This window comes from Lineus longissimus, chromosome 11 (assembly GCF_910592395.1).
Source record: "Lineus longissimus chromosome 11, tnLinLong1.2, whole genome shotgun sequence".
Taxonomy (NCBI): domain Eukaryota; kingdom Metazoa; phylum Nemertea; class Pilidiophora; order Heteronemertea; family Lineidae; genus Lineus; species Lineus longissimus.
Genome location: NC_088318.1, coordinates 2,542,259 through 2,560,604, shown reverse-complemented (window position 1 = coordinate 2,560,604; position 18,346 = coordinate 2,542,259). Strand labels below are relative to the sequence as shown.

Sequence of the window (18,346 nt, the reverse complement as noted above, 5' to 3'; positions counted from 1 at the left end):
CCATTCGGTCTGGGAGATATGAGCGCACAAACAAACAAACACACGAACTTTTCTCGAATTTAGTAAGGATTATCAGGCGGAGGAGTCAATTAATGTAGCTAAAAAGCCAACAGCAACTCGGAGTCAGCAACTCAGACGACATTACTCAATGCAAGTTACTTGTAACTTTCAGTTTCACCTGTAACTTTCAGTTTCGCTTTAGGCCCAAGTCTTAAAATCTGATTAATGAACTCTGCAACAACAGATCAGACTTTTTAACATGTCGTGAACCACTTGAGAACTCACCCTTGATCCAAATGATGCTTGGATTCCTTAAGCTTGTTATTAACAAAACTATTTTATCTTTGCGAGTAATAAAGTAACTTAATCGTGATTTAAAGACGGAAATGTTCTGCAAACATCACAAGGCAAAGTGACTTTGCACCGTGCCAATTACGTCATAAGTTTCGGTCTCCTGGTATCCAGCTTTCATTTTCACGCACTCTCTCCATACAAACGATATGGAGAAAGATAATTGGAAACGAGGTAAGATAGGAATGGGAAATCCCCAATTCCCTCCTCAATGGATTCGTGGTATTTATTCTAATTATCAGGCGGAGGAGTTGGTGGGTTGATATCTCATCACCACAAATGAATCTATTGTTAGTATTAACAAAACTATTTTATCTTTGCGAGTAATAAAGTAACTTAATCGTGATTTAAAGACGGAAATGTTCTGCAAACATCACAAAATGACACACTGTGCCAATTACGTCATAAGTTTCGGTCTACTGGTATCCAGCTTTCATTTTCACGCACTCTCTCCATACAAACGATATAGAGAAAGATAATTGGAAACGAGGTAAGATAGGAATGGGAAATCCCCATTTCCTGGAATGGATTCGCGGTATTTATTCTAACTAGTTCACTGTACCCGTGGCCGCCATCATCAGAATTTCAGTGTACGATCAGTGATGTATTGATAAACGAAAAGAAATAACAAAAACTCAAGTTTATTTGAAGGTATTTGTATTTTGATTTGAAATCAATGAATTATCACAGGGAAAAACGGAGCTGGGTCTTATTACATGGACATGATTGGACAAAAAAGAAATGTACATGTAGGTTGAGCATACATTGTACAAGTTATTTACAATGTTAATGTGCACGAACGAAAAGGAAGGCTAGTGCCTCACTCAGAAATGAAGACGGAAGAAGTATCAGATTGAGACGGTCATGTCTCCCACTGATTGATTGATGGAGAAGAAGGACGAAGTATCAGATAGAGACGGTCATGTCCCCCACTGATTGATTGATGGAGAAGAAGGAGGAAGTATCAGATAGTGACGGTCATGTCCCCCACTGATTGATTGATGGAGTAGACGGAAGAGGTATCAGATAGTGACGATCATGTCCCCCACTGAATGATTGATGGAGAAGAAGGAGGAAGTATCAGATAGAGACAGTCATGTCCCCCACTGAATGATTGATAGAGAAGACGGAAGAGGTATCAGATAGTGACGGTCATGTCCCCCACTGATTGATTGATGGAGAAGAAGGAGGAAGTATCAGATTGAGACGGTCATGTCTCCCACTGATTGATTGATGGAGAAGAAGGAGGAAGTATCAGATAGAGACGGTCATGTCCCCCACTGATTGATTGATGGAGTAGACGGAAGAGGTATCAGATAGTGACGGTCATGTCCCCCACTGAATGATTGATGGAGAAGAAGGAGGAAGTATCAGATAGAGACAGTCATGTCCCCCACTGAATGATTGATAGAGAAGACGGAAGAGGTATCAGATAGTGACGGTCATGTCCCCCACTGATTGATTGATGGAGAAGAAGGAGGAAGTATCAGATAGAGACGGTCATGTCCCCCACTGAATGATTGATAGAGAAGACGGAAGAGGTATCAGATAGTGACGGTCATGTCCCCCACTGAATGATTGATGGAGAAGAAGGAGAAAGTATCAGATAGAGACAGTCATGTCCCCCACTGAATGATTGATAGAGAAGACGGAAGAGGTATCAGATAGTGACGGTCATGTCCCCCACTGATTGATTGATGGAGAAGAAGGAGGAAGTATCAGATAGAGACGGTCATGTCCCCCACTGATTGATTGATGGAGTAGACGGAAGAAGTATCAGTTAGAGACGGTCATGTCCCCCACTGATTGATTGATAGAGAAGACGGAAGAGGTATCAGATAGTGACGGTCATGTCCCCCACTGACTGATTGATGGAGAAGAAGGAGGAAGTATCAGATAGAGACAGTCATGTCCCCCACTGAATGATTGATAGAGAAGACGGAAGAGGTATCAGATAGAGACGGTCATGTCTCCCACTGATTGATTGATGGAGAAGAAGGAGGAAGTATCAGATAGAGACGGTCATGTCCCCCACTGATTGATTGATGGAGAAGAAGGAGGAAGTATCAGATAGAGACGGTCATGTCCCCCACTGATTGATTGATGGAGAAGAAGGAGGAAGTATCAGATAGAGACGGTCATGTCCCCCACTGATTGATTGATGGAGAAGAAGGAGGAAGTATCAGATAGTGACGGTCATGTCCCCCACTGATTGATTGATGGAGAAGACGGAAGAAGTATCAGATAGTGACGGTCATGTCCCCCACTGATTGATTGCTGGAGAAGAAGGAGGAAGTATCAGATAGAGACGGTCATGTCTCCCACTGATTGATTGATGGAGAAGAAGGAGGAAGTATCAGATAGAGACAGTCATGTCCCCCACTGAATGATTGATAGAGAAGACGGAAGAGGTATCAGATAGTGACGGTCATGTCCCCCACTGATTGATTGATGGAGAAGAAGGAGGAAGTATCAGATAGAGACGGTCATGTCCCCCACTGATTGATTGATGGAGTAGACGGAAGAGGTATCAGATAGTGACGGTCATGTCCCCCACTGATTGATTGATGGAGAAGAAGGAGGAAGTATCAGATAGAGACGGTCATGTCCCCCACTGATTGATTGATGGAGTAGACGGAAGAAGTATCAGATAGAGACGGTCAGGCCCCCACTGATTGATTGATGGAGAAGAAGGAGGAAGTATCAGATAGAGACGGTCATGTCCCCCACTGATTGATTGATAGAGAAGACGGAAGAGGTATCAGATAGTGACGGTCATGTCCCCCACTGATTGATTGATGGAGAAGAAGGAGGAAGTATCAGATAGAGACGGTCATGTCCCCCACTGATTGATTGATGGAGTAGACGGAAGAAGTCTCAGTTAGAGACGGTCATGTCCCCCACTGAGTGAAGTCACCGATGAGAAGTGAGATGTAAGTGGGCCAATGGAACAGTACACAAAAGGCCGATACTTAACACGCCCACCGGCCAGCAGTAGGCCTATCATCAATCTTTTTCATTCGTCATATACATTTAATACAAACCTTCTTTTCACAATTTGATTCCGAACAAAAATCGATCACCAAGTTGTGTGTGAACGCGCAAAAGCTTTTGACTGAAGTGACGGGGCTCGAGACGTCGCATTGTGACGTCATGGGTATCTGCCCATTCCGCCTTAACCTTATTCGCCTTATCCAATTTTGCCTTCTCCCATTTAGCCTTCTCCTAACTTGCCTTTTCTCAATTCGCCTTCTACGATTTCGCCATCGTCTTATCTCGCCTTTGTTCCAATTGGCCTTCTTCCTAACTCGCCTTCCTCTCATCTTGCCTCATCCTAGTTTGCCTTTTCTTATTTCGCCTTTGTCCTATTCTGCCTTGGTTCCATCCTGCCTTATCTCATCTTGCCTTTTCTTGATTGACCTTTATGTCAATTCGCCTTCTTCCCATTTTGCCTTCTCCCGTTTCGCCATATCTCACCTCGCCTTTTATCAATCCAAAAGTTGGTTTTGGAGATACATGTAAGCTTACATGTAGATGGTTCAGAAGTTATGAAGATTTGAAAATATTGGTAATTTAGCAACAGCCTTGGGTAGGGTACCAAAACATTATTCGTGGAAACACTCTTATATGAAAGATTGGCCCCACAAACATGGGTAAAACATGGGTAAAAGAGACAAAAGTCTTTTGTAATATGGTATGTAATGTAATATGACTATAATGGCTGAGAAGTTATCTACACTTGTAATTTTGGCAATGTCCACCGGGTTTTGGTTGCGGGTACCCCCGAATGGACCCTAGAAGCCCTTCAACACTGTTGAAGACACTTTCATATGAAAGATTGACTCAACAAACATGGGTAAAGACACCAAGTTTGTTGCAAAGTCGGAAGAAGGCGAAATGGGAAGAAGGCGAAATAATACAAAGGCGGGGCGGGTAAAGGCGAGATAGGATGAAGGCGAATTAGGACAAAGGTAAATTAGGACAAGGTGAAATAGGAGAAGGCAGATTAAGACAATGGCAAACTGAGACGAAGGCAAGAATGGATAAGGCAACTTGTGATAAGGCAAGATAAAACAGAGGCAAAATAGCATAATGCGAAAAATGAAAAGGCGAAAAAAGACAAAGGCGAGATAGAATAAGGCGGATTGGGATGAGGCAAAATTGGAAAAGGCGAAATAGGAGATGGCGAAATGTATATTTTTTAAAGGCAAAATGGGAAAAGGCGAAAAAAGACAAGGCGAAATGGGCATGAACCACGTCATGACGTCAGCAGGCCCATCCTGACGTCGGAGCCGTGACGCGATCAGGCTGTGTCGGGAGTGACGTCGCCCGTGACGGGCATGACGCGAAGGCAAAATCGCCGCGCGGGCAAGCTGAATAACGTTAGATAAAACCAATAAACGGCGTTATATCGGATGTTAGTTGGAAATTCAAAAATCGGGCTTCGTAAGGACACTTTCGGGACCCATTAAATGCTACATGCAAAATCTGGGGTCGCTCAGCCATTCGGTCTGGGAGATATGAGCGCACAAACAAACAAACACACGAACTTTTCTCGAATTTAGTAAGGATTATCAGGCGGAGGAGTCAATTAATGTAGTTAAAAAGCCAATAGCAACTCGGAGTCAGCAACTCAGACGACATTACTCAATGCAAGTTACTTGTAACTTTCAGTTTCACCTGTAACTTTCAGTTTCGCTTTAGGCCCAAGTCTTAAAATCTGATTAATGAACTCTGCAACAACAGATCAGACTTTTTAACATATCGTGAACCACTTGAGCCTACTCACCCTTGATCCAAATGATGCTTGGATTCCTTAAGCTTGTTATTAACAAAACTATTTTATCTTTGCGAGTAATAAAGTAACTTAATCGTGATTTAAAGACGGAAATGTTCTGCAAACATCACAAGACAAAGTGACTTTGCACCGTGCCAATTACGTCATAAGTTTCGGTCTCCTGGTATCCAGCTTTCATTTTCACGCACTCTCTCCATACAAACGATATGGAGAAAGATAATTGGAAACGAGGTAAGATAGGAATGGGAAATCCCCAATTCCCTCCTCAATGGATTCGTGGTATTTATTCTAATTATCAGGCGAAGGAGTTGGTGGGTTGATATCTCATCACCACAAATGAATCTATTGTTAGTATTAACAAAACTATTTTATCTTTGCGAGTAATAAAGTAACTTAATCGTGATTTAAAGACGGAAATGTTCTGCAAACATCACAAAATGACACACTGTGCCAATTACGTCATAAGTTTCGGTCTACTGGTATCCAGCTTTCATTTTCACGCACTCTCTCCATACAAACGATATAGAGAAAGATAATTGGAAACGAGGTAAGATAGGAATGGGAAATCCCCATTTCCTGGAATGGATTCGCGGTATTTATTCTAACTAGTTCACTGTACCCGTGGCCGCCATCATCAGAGTTTCAGTGTACTATAAGTGATGTATTGATAAATGAAAAGAAATAACAAAAACTCAAGTTTATTTGAAGGTATCTGTACGTTGATTTGAAATCAATGAATTATCACAGGGAAAAACTGAGCCGGGTCTTATTACATGGACATGATTGGACAAAAAAGAAATGTGCATGTAGGCTGAGCATACATTGTACATGTTATTTACAATGCTAATGTGCACGAACGAAAAGGAAGGCCAGTGCCGCACTCAGAAATGAAGACGGAAGAAGTATCAGATAGAGACAGTCATGTCCCCCACTTGATGATTGATAGAGAAGACGGAAGAAGTATCAGATAGTTACGGTCATGTCCCCCACTGATTGATTGATGGAGAAGAAGGAGGAAGTATCAGATAGAGACGGTCATGTCCCCCACTGATTGATTGATGGAGAAGAAGGAGGAAGTATCAGATAGAGACAGTCATGTCCCCCACTGAATGATTGATAGAGAAGACGGAAGAAGTATCAGATAGTTACGGTCATGTCCCCCACTGATTGATTGATGGAGAAGAAGGAGGAAGTATCAGATAGAGACGGTCATGTCCCCCACTGATTGATTGATGGAGAAGAAGGAGGAAGTATCAGATAGAGACAGTCATGTCCCCCACTGAGTGATTGATAGAGAAGACGGAAGAAGTATCAGATAGTGACGGTCATGTCCCCCACTGATTGATTGATGGAGAAGAAGGAGGAAGTATCAGATAGTGACGGTCATGTCCCCCACTGATTGATTGATGGAGAAGAAGGAGGAAGTATCAGATAGAGACAGTCATGTCCCCCACTGAATGATTGATAGAGAAGACGGAAGAGGTATCAGATAGTGACGGTCATGTCCCCCACTGATTGATTGATGGAGAAGAAGGAGGAAGTATCAGATAGAGACGGTCATGTCCCCCACTGATTGATTGATGGAGTAGACGGAAGAAGTATCAGTTAGAGACGTTCATTTTCCCCACTGAAGTGACCGATGAGAAGTGAGATGTAAGTGGGCCAATGGAACAGTACACAAAAGGCCGATACTTAACACGCCCACCGGCCAGCAGTAGGCCTATCATCAATCTTTTTCATTCGTCATATACATTTAATACAAACCTTCTTTTCACAATTTGATTCCGAACAAAAATCGATCACCAAGCTGTGTGTGACTGTGAACGCGCAAAAGCTTTTGACTGAAGTGACAGGGCTCGAGACATCGCATTGTGACGTCATGACGTCAGCAGACCCATCCTGACGTCGGAGCCGTGACGCGATCAGGCTGTGTCGGGAGTGACGTCGCCCGTGACGCGCATGACGCGAAGGCAAAATCGCCGCGCGGGCAAGCTGAATAACGTTAGATAAAACCAATAAACGGCGTTATATCGGATGTTAGTTGGAAATTCAAAAATCGGGCTTCGTAAGGACACTTTCGGGACCCGTTAAATGCTACATGCAAAATCTGGGGTCGCTCAGCCATTCGGTCTGGGAGATATGAGCGCACAAACAAACAAACACACGAACTTTTCTCGAATTTAGTAAGGATTATCAGGCGGAGGAGTCAATTAATGTAGCTAAAAAGCCAATAGCAACTCGGAGTCAGCAACTCAGACGACATTATTCAATGCAAGTTACTTGTAACTTTCAGTTTCACCTGTAACTTTCAGTTTCGCTTTAGGCCCAAGTCTTAAAATCTGATTAATGAACTCTGCAACAACAGATCAGACTTTTTAACATATCGTGAACCACTTGAGCCTACTCACCCTTGATCCAAATGATGCTTGGATTCCTTAAGCTTGTTATTAACAAAACTATTTTATCTTTGCGAGTAATAAAGTAACTTAATCGTGATTTAAAGACGGAAATGTTCTGCAAACATCACAAGACAAAGTGACTTTGCACCGTGCCAATTACGTCATAAGTTTCGGTCTCCTGGTATCCAGCTTTCATTTTCACGCACTCTCTCCATACAAACGATATGGAGAAAGATAATTGGAAACGAGGTAAGATAGGAATGGGAAATCCCCAATTCCCTCCTCAATGGATTCGTGGTATTTATTCTAATTATCAGGCGGAGGAGTTGGTGGGTTGATATCTCATCACCACAAATGAATCTATTGTTAGTATTAACAAAACTATTTTATCTTTGCGAGTAATAAAGTAACTTAATCGTGATTTAAAGACGGAAATGTTCTGCAAACATCACAAAATGACACACTGTGCCAATTACGTCATAAGTTTCGGTCTACTGGTATCCAGCTTTCATTTTCACGCACTCTCTCCATACAAACGATATAGAGAAAGATAATTGGAAACGAGGTAAGATAGGAATGGGAAATCCCCATTTCCTGGAATGGATTCGCGGTATTTATTCTAACTAGTTCACTGTACCCGTGTGTAACGTCCGCTCACGACGTTATTGCGGGTCTCGTAGGATTATAAAGGAAGATAACTCTCATTTGGTAAACTCTTGTATTTTACCTCTATTGCCTGAGGTGAAACTGTAAAGACAAATAACATGACAGCGTCAATACATCTCTAAACTACAACTAAAAAACAAATCTCATCAAGTCACAACCTGAAGACAGGACGTCTTGAAGACACCATACGGTGCTGCCACCTGCGAGAAACACCACGCACTATAACAATGTACACTGTACTGTGCACATGCAACACAGGATAGAAATTGGACAGGGGTTGTGCCCTTACTTGAGCCTAAAAACAAGAGGAACTTCCTCCAATTACAGGATCTATGGTTTAACTTATGTTAATCAATGTACTAACAGAGGTATTTAGACAATAAAGACCGAACAGATGACAAATCAGTTCGCACGAAGCACGTGACTAAAACCCGGGAACAACACAGACGAACACCATTTTTACATGAAACCGCTGCCCCTTTGGCAGGCAAAAACACCTCATCCGAGGTGTAAATATACATTTAACAATACCGCCAAAATGACTTACATCACTTTGCTCCTCAACCCGCTAATAAACAATGCATGCCTTTCATGCAGGAGCCTCAAATTAAGCTGTCTTATACAGCATCAGAAAAAAGGAAAACCCCTTGGCTTTCCGATAAATGTGTGTCTGTTGTCGTTGTTACATAAAGTAGTCTCCTCCAGGACCAATTCCAGGAGGACCGGTTGTGACATAGCTGAGCAAGTAGACACGACACAGCGGCCCCAACAAGCGAACTAACCTTATAGGAGCTTGTTAAACCAAACAGGAGTGTCTGTAAAACCAACATCACAATAAACCTTATATAAGTGACTTTAGAGTAATTTCAAAATGTAGACTAGAATCCAAATCATGAATCACACAAGTTCAAAGTAGACTAGAATCCAAATCATGAATCACACAAGTTCAAATGAAGCTTACAGGTATGACCTGCCTCCGAAAAGGCTACTCAAACTTAGGTCTCTAACAGGTGAATCCTTTCATTCACTGTCCATAAAATAGTTGCCTCAAAACATCCAGACTTCAAGGCAGTGTCTCGGCTGATTGTCCACTAATATATATGATAACGAAATTGTCACTTGCAAACATGTTGAATTGGTGAACTTATAAAACATTATAACCATGAAACAAACACCAAGACTATGAAGAGGGCAGCGATCCGCCTACACCCTAACATAGTCAATTTACGCAACTGAAGTACTGAATTTCCAGTTACTGATCCCACTACTGTAAATCCGCAACTTTTATCCTTGAATTTCAAATAGAGAGCAGTAATTCACTTGCACCCTCACAAATCACCAAATGATCACTGGTACAGTCTAAAACTCATGAGTGCTATTTGCCTCCAAAACTGACAACCTGTAACCTTGACAATAGACAAATTTTAACAGATTGAATCCGCCCAGAAAACAGTCAACTATTGACTGATATTGAGTGAATGAACAGTTTTCCCTAAAAATGTGCATCCCATGAATAGGCAAGGCTTAAAGGTGTCAACTTGGATTCAAATTGCAACATGAGCTTATGCAAAAGAGATAATTTTAACCCTTGAATATCAAACACAACTTTCTAAACACAGGTTTCTGAACACAATGACGTTTTCTCCAGAATGAATGAATTTCTCCCGTTACGTCTAGCGGAGAATCGTCTTAAGTCTCATAATTACTGCTCCTACTCAGAATCATCCTTGGAAGAATCGTCCTCAGCTGCTTCCAGGAGACACATTTTGACGATTGGACGATGCAATTCAGTATGCTCGGTCTTCACAAATGCCGATCGGACATGATTGTCTTGGCCACATACAACCTTGGTGACTCGGCCCAGGGGCCACTGACCTCGTTTTACTCCATCCTCCACGAGAAGGACAAGGTCGCCAACACGTACATCTCGTTGAGTCGTCCTCCATTTCTGCCGGTGCTGAAGAGACGGTAGGTATTCCTTTAACCACCTCTGCCAAAAGAGCTCTGCTGCCCACTGGACCTTTCTCCACTCCTTACGTAAGAGACCGTCTTCCTTGACAAAAACTCCTGGAGGTAATCCTACCAATTTTCTTTGAACAAGAAAATGGTTGGGTGTGAGCGCTTCAAAGTCCTTTGGGTCCTCTGATACTGGACACAGTGGTCGTCCATTCATGATGGCCTCAGCTTCAGCTAACAGAGTTCGAAGACCGTTGTCTGTCAGCAAATATCCACCAGAAAGTGCTTGTAGGTGTCTCTTGGAAATCTTAACCAGACGTTCCCATACACCGGCCATATGTGGGGCATTAGGGGGCAAAAATATGAACTTAATGCCCTTCTGTTGCATCTCCGTCACAATCTGCTGCTGATTCCACTCTTCTATGGCCTTCCCCAGCTCCTTGGCTGCGCCAGTGAAATTTGACCCATTGTCACATCGAATCTCTTCTGGAGGTCCCCTCCTGCTGATAAACTGTCTCAGTGTCAGCACAAAATCATCACTACTTAGAGACTGTACCATCTCCAAATACACTGCTCGGGTAACCAAACACGTAAATAGGCAGCCCCATCTCTTGATAGCCGTATTGCGGCCCCATTTGATCTCTAGGGGACCGAACAAGTCACATCCAGTCGTGGTGAAAGCTGGTTGGAAGGGAACGAGTCTGAATTCTGGTAACGCTGCCATCACCTGTTTCATTGGTCTGGCGTTTCTACGACGACAATCGCAACAGTTTCTAATAATGTTCTTAGCCAGATGACGTCCTCCTAATATCCAAAACTCCTTTCTTGTTTCTGCTAAGGTCTGTTCCCTCCCGGCATGTGCCAGCCTCTGATGAGCATCAAGCATTACCAATCGACCAGTCTTATCCTTGGGTAAGATGATGGGATATTTCTCGTTTGAAGTCAGTGTCGGCGCATTTTCCAATCTCCCGCCCACTCGTAGAATGCCGTCTACCAACACCGGACTTAGGCTCTGAATTTTGCTACTAGCCTTCACATTATTCCCTTCCTGCAGTCTTCTTATTTCCTCGGCGAAATATTGGCGTTGTACATTTCTGACGATCCATTCTGTGGCTTCTTTCACAGTCTCGGGCGTACACTCGTCTTTGGTGGCATATATTTGTCCCATTCTCATGACCAATGCTGCTTGTTGTACCAGCTCTTGCCAGGAATTAGATCTTTCAACCAACTGCAGGACAGCCTCTCCTTCAGTGTTTTCAGTCACACTGGTCACATGGACTGCTGTACAATGCTTTACTTCTGGATCCTGTGCTGAAAGGTCTGTCACATCGGCATGGTTCTGGGGCCAGCTATCTTCTGACATCCATAGAAATTCCGGTCCGCGAAACCAACGATGCTGCATGTTCATGTCCATAGGGCTCAGTCCCCTGGAGGCGTCATCGGCTGGATTTTCTACTCCTGGGCAATGTCTCCATTGATCAACGCTCGTCACATCTCTGATTTCTGCCACTCTATTAGCAACATAGACATTGAAACGTCTGCTGTCATTGGCAATGTATTTCAAGACAGTTTGTGAGTCAGTCCAAAACACCAGGGAGCTGATGTTGTACGTTATCTCATCCTGGATGGTTTGACAGATCCTTACTGCTAGCCTGGCCGCCTGTAGCTCCAATCTTGGTATTGAAGTTGTCTTCACTGGAGCACACCTGGCTCTCCCCAACAAGAGAGAACAATGAATGGTCCCATCCTCATAGACCATTCTGAGATAACAGCACATCCCATAACCAATGGTGGAACCGTCGGAAAAGATATGCAGGGATACTTCCAGCAGGTGGTCCATGGATTGTGACAGGTGACATCTGGGGATGTTTATCTTAGCTAAATTGGACAATTCAGCTTTCCATTCATCCCAAACTCGCTGCGCCTCTGGGGGAATATCCTCGTCCCAACCAATCTGCAGTCTCCAGAGATTCTGCATGATGTTTTTCGCCTTCAAGACAACAGGACAGATGAGTCCCATGGGGTCAAAGAGGGAACTGAGAGTTGACAGGACACCCCTCTTTGTTGCTGGTTTCTCAGCTAGCGTTACACTGAACTTGAAGACGTCTCGTCTCACCTCCCATTCCATGCCTAGTGTCCTATTTACTGGTGACTCATCAAAGTTCAGGTTGACCACTGATCCTGCTCTAACAGACTCCGGTACGGACTTCATGACAGCCAAGCTGTTGCTTATCCATCCTCGAATGTGAAACCCACCAGTAGCAACTATTTCGCTAACTTCTTGGATCCTAGCTATGCCAATGTCCTCAGTGTCTACAGATCCTACCTTGTCGTCAACATAGAACGACTTCAAGACGGCTTCACGGGCTCCCTCACTAAAGCCAGTGCATGATTTTGCTGTCTCCTTCAACGCAAAATTGCAGCATGCCGGTGAGTCTCGGGCACCGAAGATGTGTCTCTGCATCTTATACTCTTCCACCGGGCCATTCACATTACCGTCATGCCACCATAAGAAGCGTAACGAATCGGTGTCTTCCTCCGGCACAGCCACCTGGAGAAACATTGCCTCAATGTCTCCGACGAGACCCACCGGTCTCTCTCTGAACCGTATCAAGATTCCCAATAGGCTACTGATCAAATCCGGTCCCTGCATTAGCTGGTCATTGAGGGCGACGTTGCGATGGGATGCGGCTGCATCGAAGACCACTCTCACCTTTCCAGGTTTTCTTGGATTCACAACCGAGTGATGCGGCAAATACCAAGTCTTGTCAGTGGTAGTCTGTGTTTCTTCTACGGTAAGTTTTCTTGCATAGCCTTTCTCTATCAGCCCAGCCATGAACTCTGCGTACTTCTTACTCAACTCGGGGTCCTTTCCCAACTTGCGCCTTAGGGAGTTCAGCCTGGCTTCAGCGGTGCTCCTATTGTTGGGGAGCCACAAGTCTTTCTCTCGCCACAGCATCCCGACTTCAAATCGGCCATCAACCAGCTTGGTGCTCTCTTGTAGGATGTTCAGGGCTCTCCTATCCTCAACAGACATCCCAGGGCTCTCCTTGACACCGAGGCTATCTAATTCCAAAAATTGAGACAACTGACTGTCCTTTTCAAACTCAGTCCTGACAGCAAAACTATTGCGTGTGCTACTTACAAAGTTCACACTGCATGTACTACGTTTACCATTCCCCGTCGGACCAATGACGCTCCAACCAAGGATCGTTCTTACGGCTGATGGTTCACCACTTCTTCCAAGTCTGGATTCGATGTGCACCAACACCTCAGGGATGTTGGCGCCCAAGATGAGGTTCACTTCAGGAATCTCCACGTCCACCATTTTGATATCCTTGAGATGGTCCCACCTCTGTAGGTCACCAGGATGAACAGAGTTAACAGTCAGGCCTTCTACTGCCCTGCCTCGAATTTGAACTCTTCTCATGGGGTTACTTGCCCCCTCTACACTAAAATCGACATGTCCACTGAGAACCGTACCAATGCCAGTCATTGTCTGAATCTCAATTGGCTCATAACTTGCAACGTGGAGGTGTAGTTTGTCTGCTAGGGATTTTTTGACAAATGTGTCCTGACAACAAGAATCAAGCAGGGCCAGAGTAGTAAGACTTGTACCACTTTCACCGTATATTCTTATCGGAACCACTTGAAGGGCCACTTGCCCACTGTTGCGTTGCAGGACGTTCGAATTTATAGTGCACACCCCAGTAGAATTGGCATTCACTGGTTGCTGTACTCGCTGAGGCTGAGTTGAATTGGCATTTCCGCTCACCTGGTAGCGATGTAGTAACGTAGAGTGTTTTTTACCACAAACTTGACATTGCACCTTAACGTTGCAGTCCTTGGATACATGGGACCTTCCCAGACAGTTGAAACACAGGTTGTGTGTCTTAACAAAAGTGGCACGCTGTTTCAGGTCCTTGGCCTTGAAAACTTCACAGTCCCCCAGCCTATGGTTGTCTCCGCAATCATAGCATTTCAGATGTGATGAGGAGGTGCTGGTACTGGTAGCAAACGTAGAGGCAACAGGTCTAGCGTTGTCCTGTTTACCCCCGAATGTCGGCTTTCCTTGTGTCGTCTTCGGCTTACCACTATTTGACCGATTGTCAGCAATCTTACCAAAGACGGGGTCACTCACAGCTTCCGCCGCCCTCTCGATGAACCTGACAAGGACTTCTACACCAGGCAGCTTGCCCGTGTCTCGTTTTACACGCTGTGCCTCATCACGCCACTTCACCTGCAGCCTAACGGGCATTTTTCTGGACATTTTCTGCATGTTAGACATGTTCATTTCACCAACAGCCTTGAGTCCTTTCAGAGTCTCGAACAGGGTTCTCGACTTATCAGCAAAGTCACAGAGTCCCTGCACATCGTTTGTATCAAGGTTTGGTCCCCCGATCAGGTTTTCTACACAGGCCTCGGCCACTACATGTGGTTGACCAAAGCGTCTCTTTAAAGTCTCTAATGCTTGGGCAAGACCACCTGGGACACCATCAAAACCGCTTATGGAACGCTTGGCCCGCCCATCAACAAATTGCAACAGTCTCGCCATCTTTTGAGCCTCAGTTAGGTTTTGAGACCCAACCATCGTTTCATATCTTGTTATGAAGCGGAAATACTCGGTAGCATCCCCGGTAAACTTAACTACCTCAAGTGGTGGTAGTGCACTTTTTAGTGTCAATTGCTCAATTGCAGAAGTCATGCTTTCGTTTGCTCTGGTTGTGACATTACCGGATGTTCTCCGAGTCTGACACAACATAGTGCAAAGTTCCTTTACTGCCACTAACAACTCGTTCTCGGCAGCAGGAACACTCCCTGCAGCCGCCTCATTCGCAGGAGCTGGATGAGTTGGTGATGCAGCTGTTCCAGTCGCAGCATCGTCATTCCGTGTTGAGTTGGGTGGTTCAGCGACCACCCCCTCCTCTTCCAGACGTACTGGTCTCCGACGTCCTGGTGTCGCAACTATGGGACTAACATCTCTGATGGTAATTTCACGTGTTAGATCAGCTATTTCTCTATCCAACCGCTCCATCTCCTGGGCAGCAGCTCGCGTGAGCAGATCCAGAGGATTGCCGGTCGCCATCTTCAATCTTCTTCTTCACCCTTCGTATGGAGTGATTTTCACTGTAACGTCCGCTCACGACGTTATTGCGGGTCTCGTAGGATTATAAAGGAAGATAACTCTCATTTGGTAAACTCTTGTATTTTACCTCTATTGCCTGAGGTGAAACTGTAAAGACAAATAACATGACAGCGTCAATACATCTCTAAACTACAACTAAAAAACAAATCTCATCAAGTCACAACCTGAAGACAGGACGTCTTGAAGACACCATACGGTGCTGCCACCTGCGAGAAACACCACGCACTATAACAATGTACACTGTACTGTGCACATGCAACACAGGATAGAAATTGGACAGGGGTTGTGCCCTTACTTGAGCCTAAAAACAAGAGGAACTTCCTCCAATTACAGGATCTATGGTTTAACTTATGTTAATCAATGTACTAACAGAGGTATTTAGACAATAAAGACCGAACAGATGACAAATCAGTTCGCACGAAGCACGTGACTAAAACCCGGGAACAACACAGACGAACACCATTTTTACATGAAACCGCTGCCCCTTTGGCAGGCAAAAACACCTCATCCGAGGTGTAAATATACATTTAACAATACCGCCAAAATGACTTACATCACTTTGCTCCTCAACCCGCTAATAAACAATGCATGCCTTTCATGCAGGAGCCTCAAATTAAGCTGTCTTATACAGCATCAGAAAAAAGGAAAACCCCTTGGCTTTCCGATAAATGTGTGTCTGTTGTCGTTGTTACATAAAGTAGTCTCCTCCAGGACCAATTCCAGGAGGACCGGTTGTGACATAGCTGAGCAAGTAGACACGACACACCGTGGCCGCCATCATCAGAGTTTCAGTGTACTATAAGTGATGTATTGATAAATGAAAAGAAATAACAAAAACTCAAGTTTATTTGAAGGTATCTGTACGTTGATTTGAAATCAATGAATTATCACAGGGAAAAACGGAGCCGGGTCTTATTACATGGACATGATTGGACAAAAAAGAAATGTGCATGTTGGCTGAGCATACATTGTACATGTTATTTACAATGCTAATGTGCACGAACGAAAAGGAAGGCTAGTGCCGCACTCAGAAATGAAGACGGAAGAAGTATCAGATAGAGACAGTCATGTCCCCCACTTGATGATTGATAGAGAAGACGGAAGAAGTATCAGATAGTTACGGTCATGTCCCCCACTGATTGATTGATGGAGAAGAAGGAGGAAGTATCAGATAGAGACGGTCATGTCCCCCACTGATTGATTGATGGAGAAGAAGGAGGAAGTATCAGATAGAGACAGTCATGTCCCCCACTGAATGATTGATAGAGAAGACGGAAGAAGTATCAGATAGTTACGGTCATGTCCCCCACTGATTGATTGATGGAGAAGAAGGAGGAAGTATCAGATAGAGACGGTCATGTCCCCCACTGATTGATTGATGGAGAAGAAGGAGGAAGTATCAGATAGAGACAGTCATGTCCCCCACTGAATGATTGATAGAGAAGACGGAAGAAGTATCAGATAGTGACGGTCATGTCCCCCACTGATTGATTGATGGAGAAGAAGGAGGAAGTATCAGATAGAGACGGTCATGTCCCCCACTGATTGATTGATGGAGAAGAAGGAGGAAGTATCAGATAGAGACGGTCATGTCCCCCACTGATTGATTGATGGAGTAGACGGAAGAAGTATCAGTTAGAGACGTTCATGTCCCCCACTGATTGATTGATGGAGAAGAAGGAGGAAGTATCAGATAGAGACGGTCATGTCCCCCACTGATTGATTGATGGAGAAGAAGGAGGAAGTATCAGATAGAGACGGTCATGTCCCCCACTGATTGATTGATGGAGTAGACGGAAGAAGTATCAGTTAGACTAGAGACGTTCATGTCCCCCACTGAAGTGACCGATGAGAAGTGAGATGTCAGTACGCCAATGGAACAGTACACAAAAGGCCGATACTAAACACGCCCAGCGGCCAGCAGTAGGCCTATCATCAATCTTTTTCATTCGTCATATACATTTAATACAAACCTTCTTTTCACAATTTGATTCCGAACAAAAATCGATCACCAAGCTGTGTGTGACTGTGAACGCGCAAAAGCTTTTGACTGAAGTGACAGGGCTCGAGACATCGCATTGTGACGTCATGACGTCAGCAGACCCATCCTGACGTCGGAGCCGTGACGCGATCAGGCTGTGTCGGGAGTGACGTCGCCCGTGACGCGCATGACGCGAAGGTAAAATCGCCGCGCGGGCAAGCTGAATAACGTTAGATAAAACCAATAAACGGCGTTATATCGGATGTTAGTTGGAAATTCAAAAATCGGGCTTCGTAAGGACACTTTCGGGACCCGTTAAATGCTACATGCAAAATCTGGGGTCGCTCAGCCATTCGGTCTGGGAGATATGAGCGCACAAACAAACAAACACACGAACTTTTCTCGAATTTAGTAAGGATTATCAGGCGGAGGAGTCAATTAATGTAGCTAAAAAGCCAATAGCAACTCGGAGTCAGCAACTCAGACGACATTACTCAATGCAAGTTACTTGTAACTTTCAGTTTCACCTGTAACTTTCAGTTTCGCTTTAGGCCCAAGTCTTAAAATCTGATTAATGAACTCTGCAACAACAGATCAGACTTTTTAACATATCGTGAACCACTTGAGAACTCACCCTTGATCCAAATGATGCTTGGATTCCTTAAGCTTGTTATTAACAAAACTATTTTATCTTTGCGAGTAATAAAGTAACTTAATCGTGATTTAAAGACGGAAATGTTCTGCAAACATCACAAGACAAAGTGACTTTGCACCGTGCCAATTACGTCATAAGTTTCGGTCTCCTGGTATCCAGCTTTCATTTTCACGCACTCTCTCCATACAAACGATATGGAGAAAGATAATTGGAAACGAGGTAAGATAGGAATGGGAAATCCCCAATTCCCTCCTCAATGGATTCGTGGTATTTATTCTAATTATCAGGCGGAGGAGTTGGTGGGTTGATATCTCATCACCACAAATGAATCTATTGTTAGTATTAACAAAACTATTTTATCTTTGCGAGTAATAAAGTAACTTAATCGTGATTT

General features: G+C 44.1%; 1 protein-coding gene across 1 annotated transcript; it reads right to left on the bottom strand.

Moving 5' to 3' along the window:
* Positions 1-8,235: 8,235 nt before the first annotated feature.
* Positions 8,236-14,466, bottom strand: LOC135496362 (uncharacterized). The gene is made up of 2 exons (XM_064785650.1): positions 8,762-14,466; positions 8,236-8,295 (listed from the first exon to the last, which is right to left on the bottom strand). The coding sequence occupies exon 1, from the start codon at positions 14,462-14,464 to the stop codon at positions 9,926-9,928; it is 4,539 nt and encodes a 1,512-aa protein (XP_064641720.1). The 5' UTR covers positions 14,465-14,466; the 3' UTR covers positions 8,236-8,295; positions 8,762-9,925.
* Between the last annotated feature and the right edge of the window lie 3,880 nt (positions 14,467-18,346).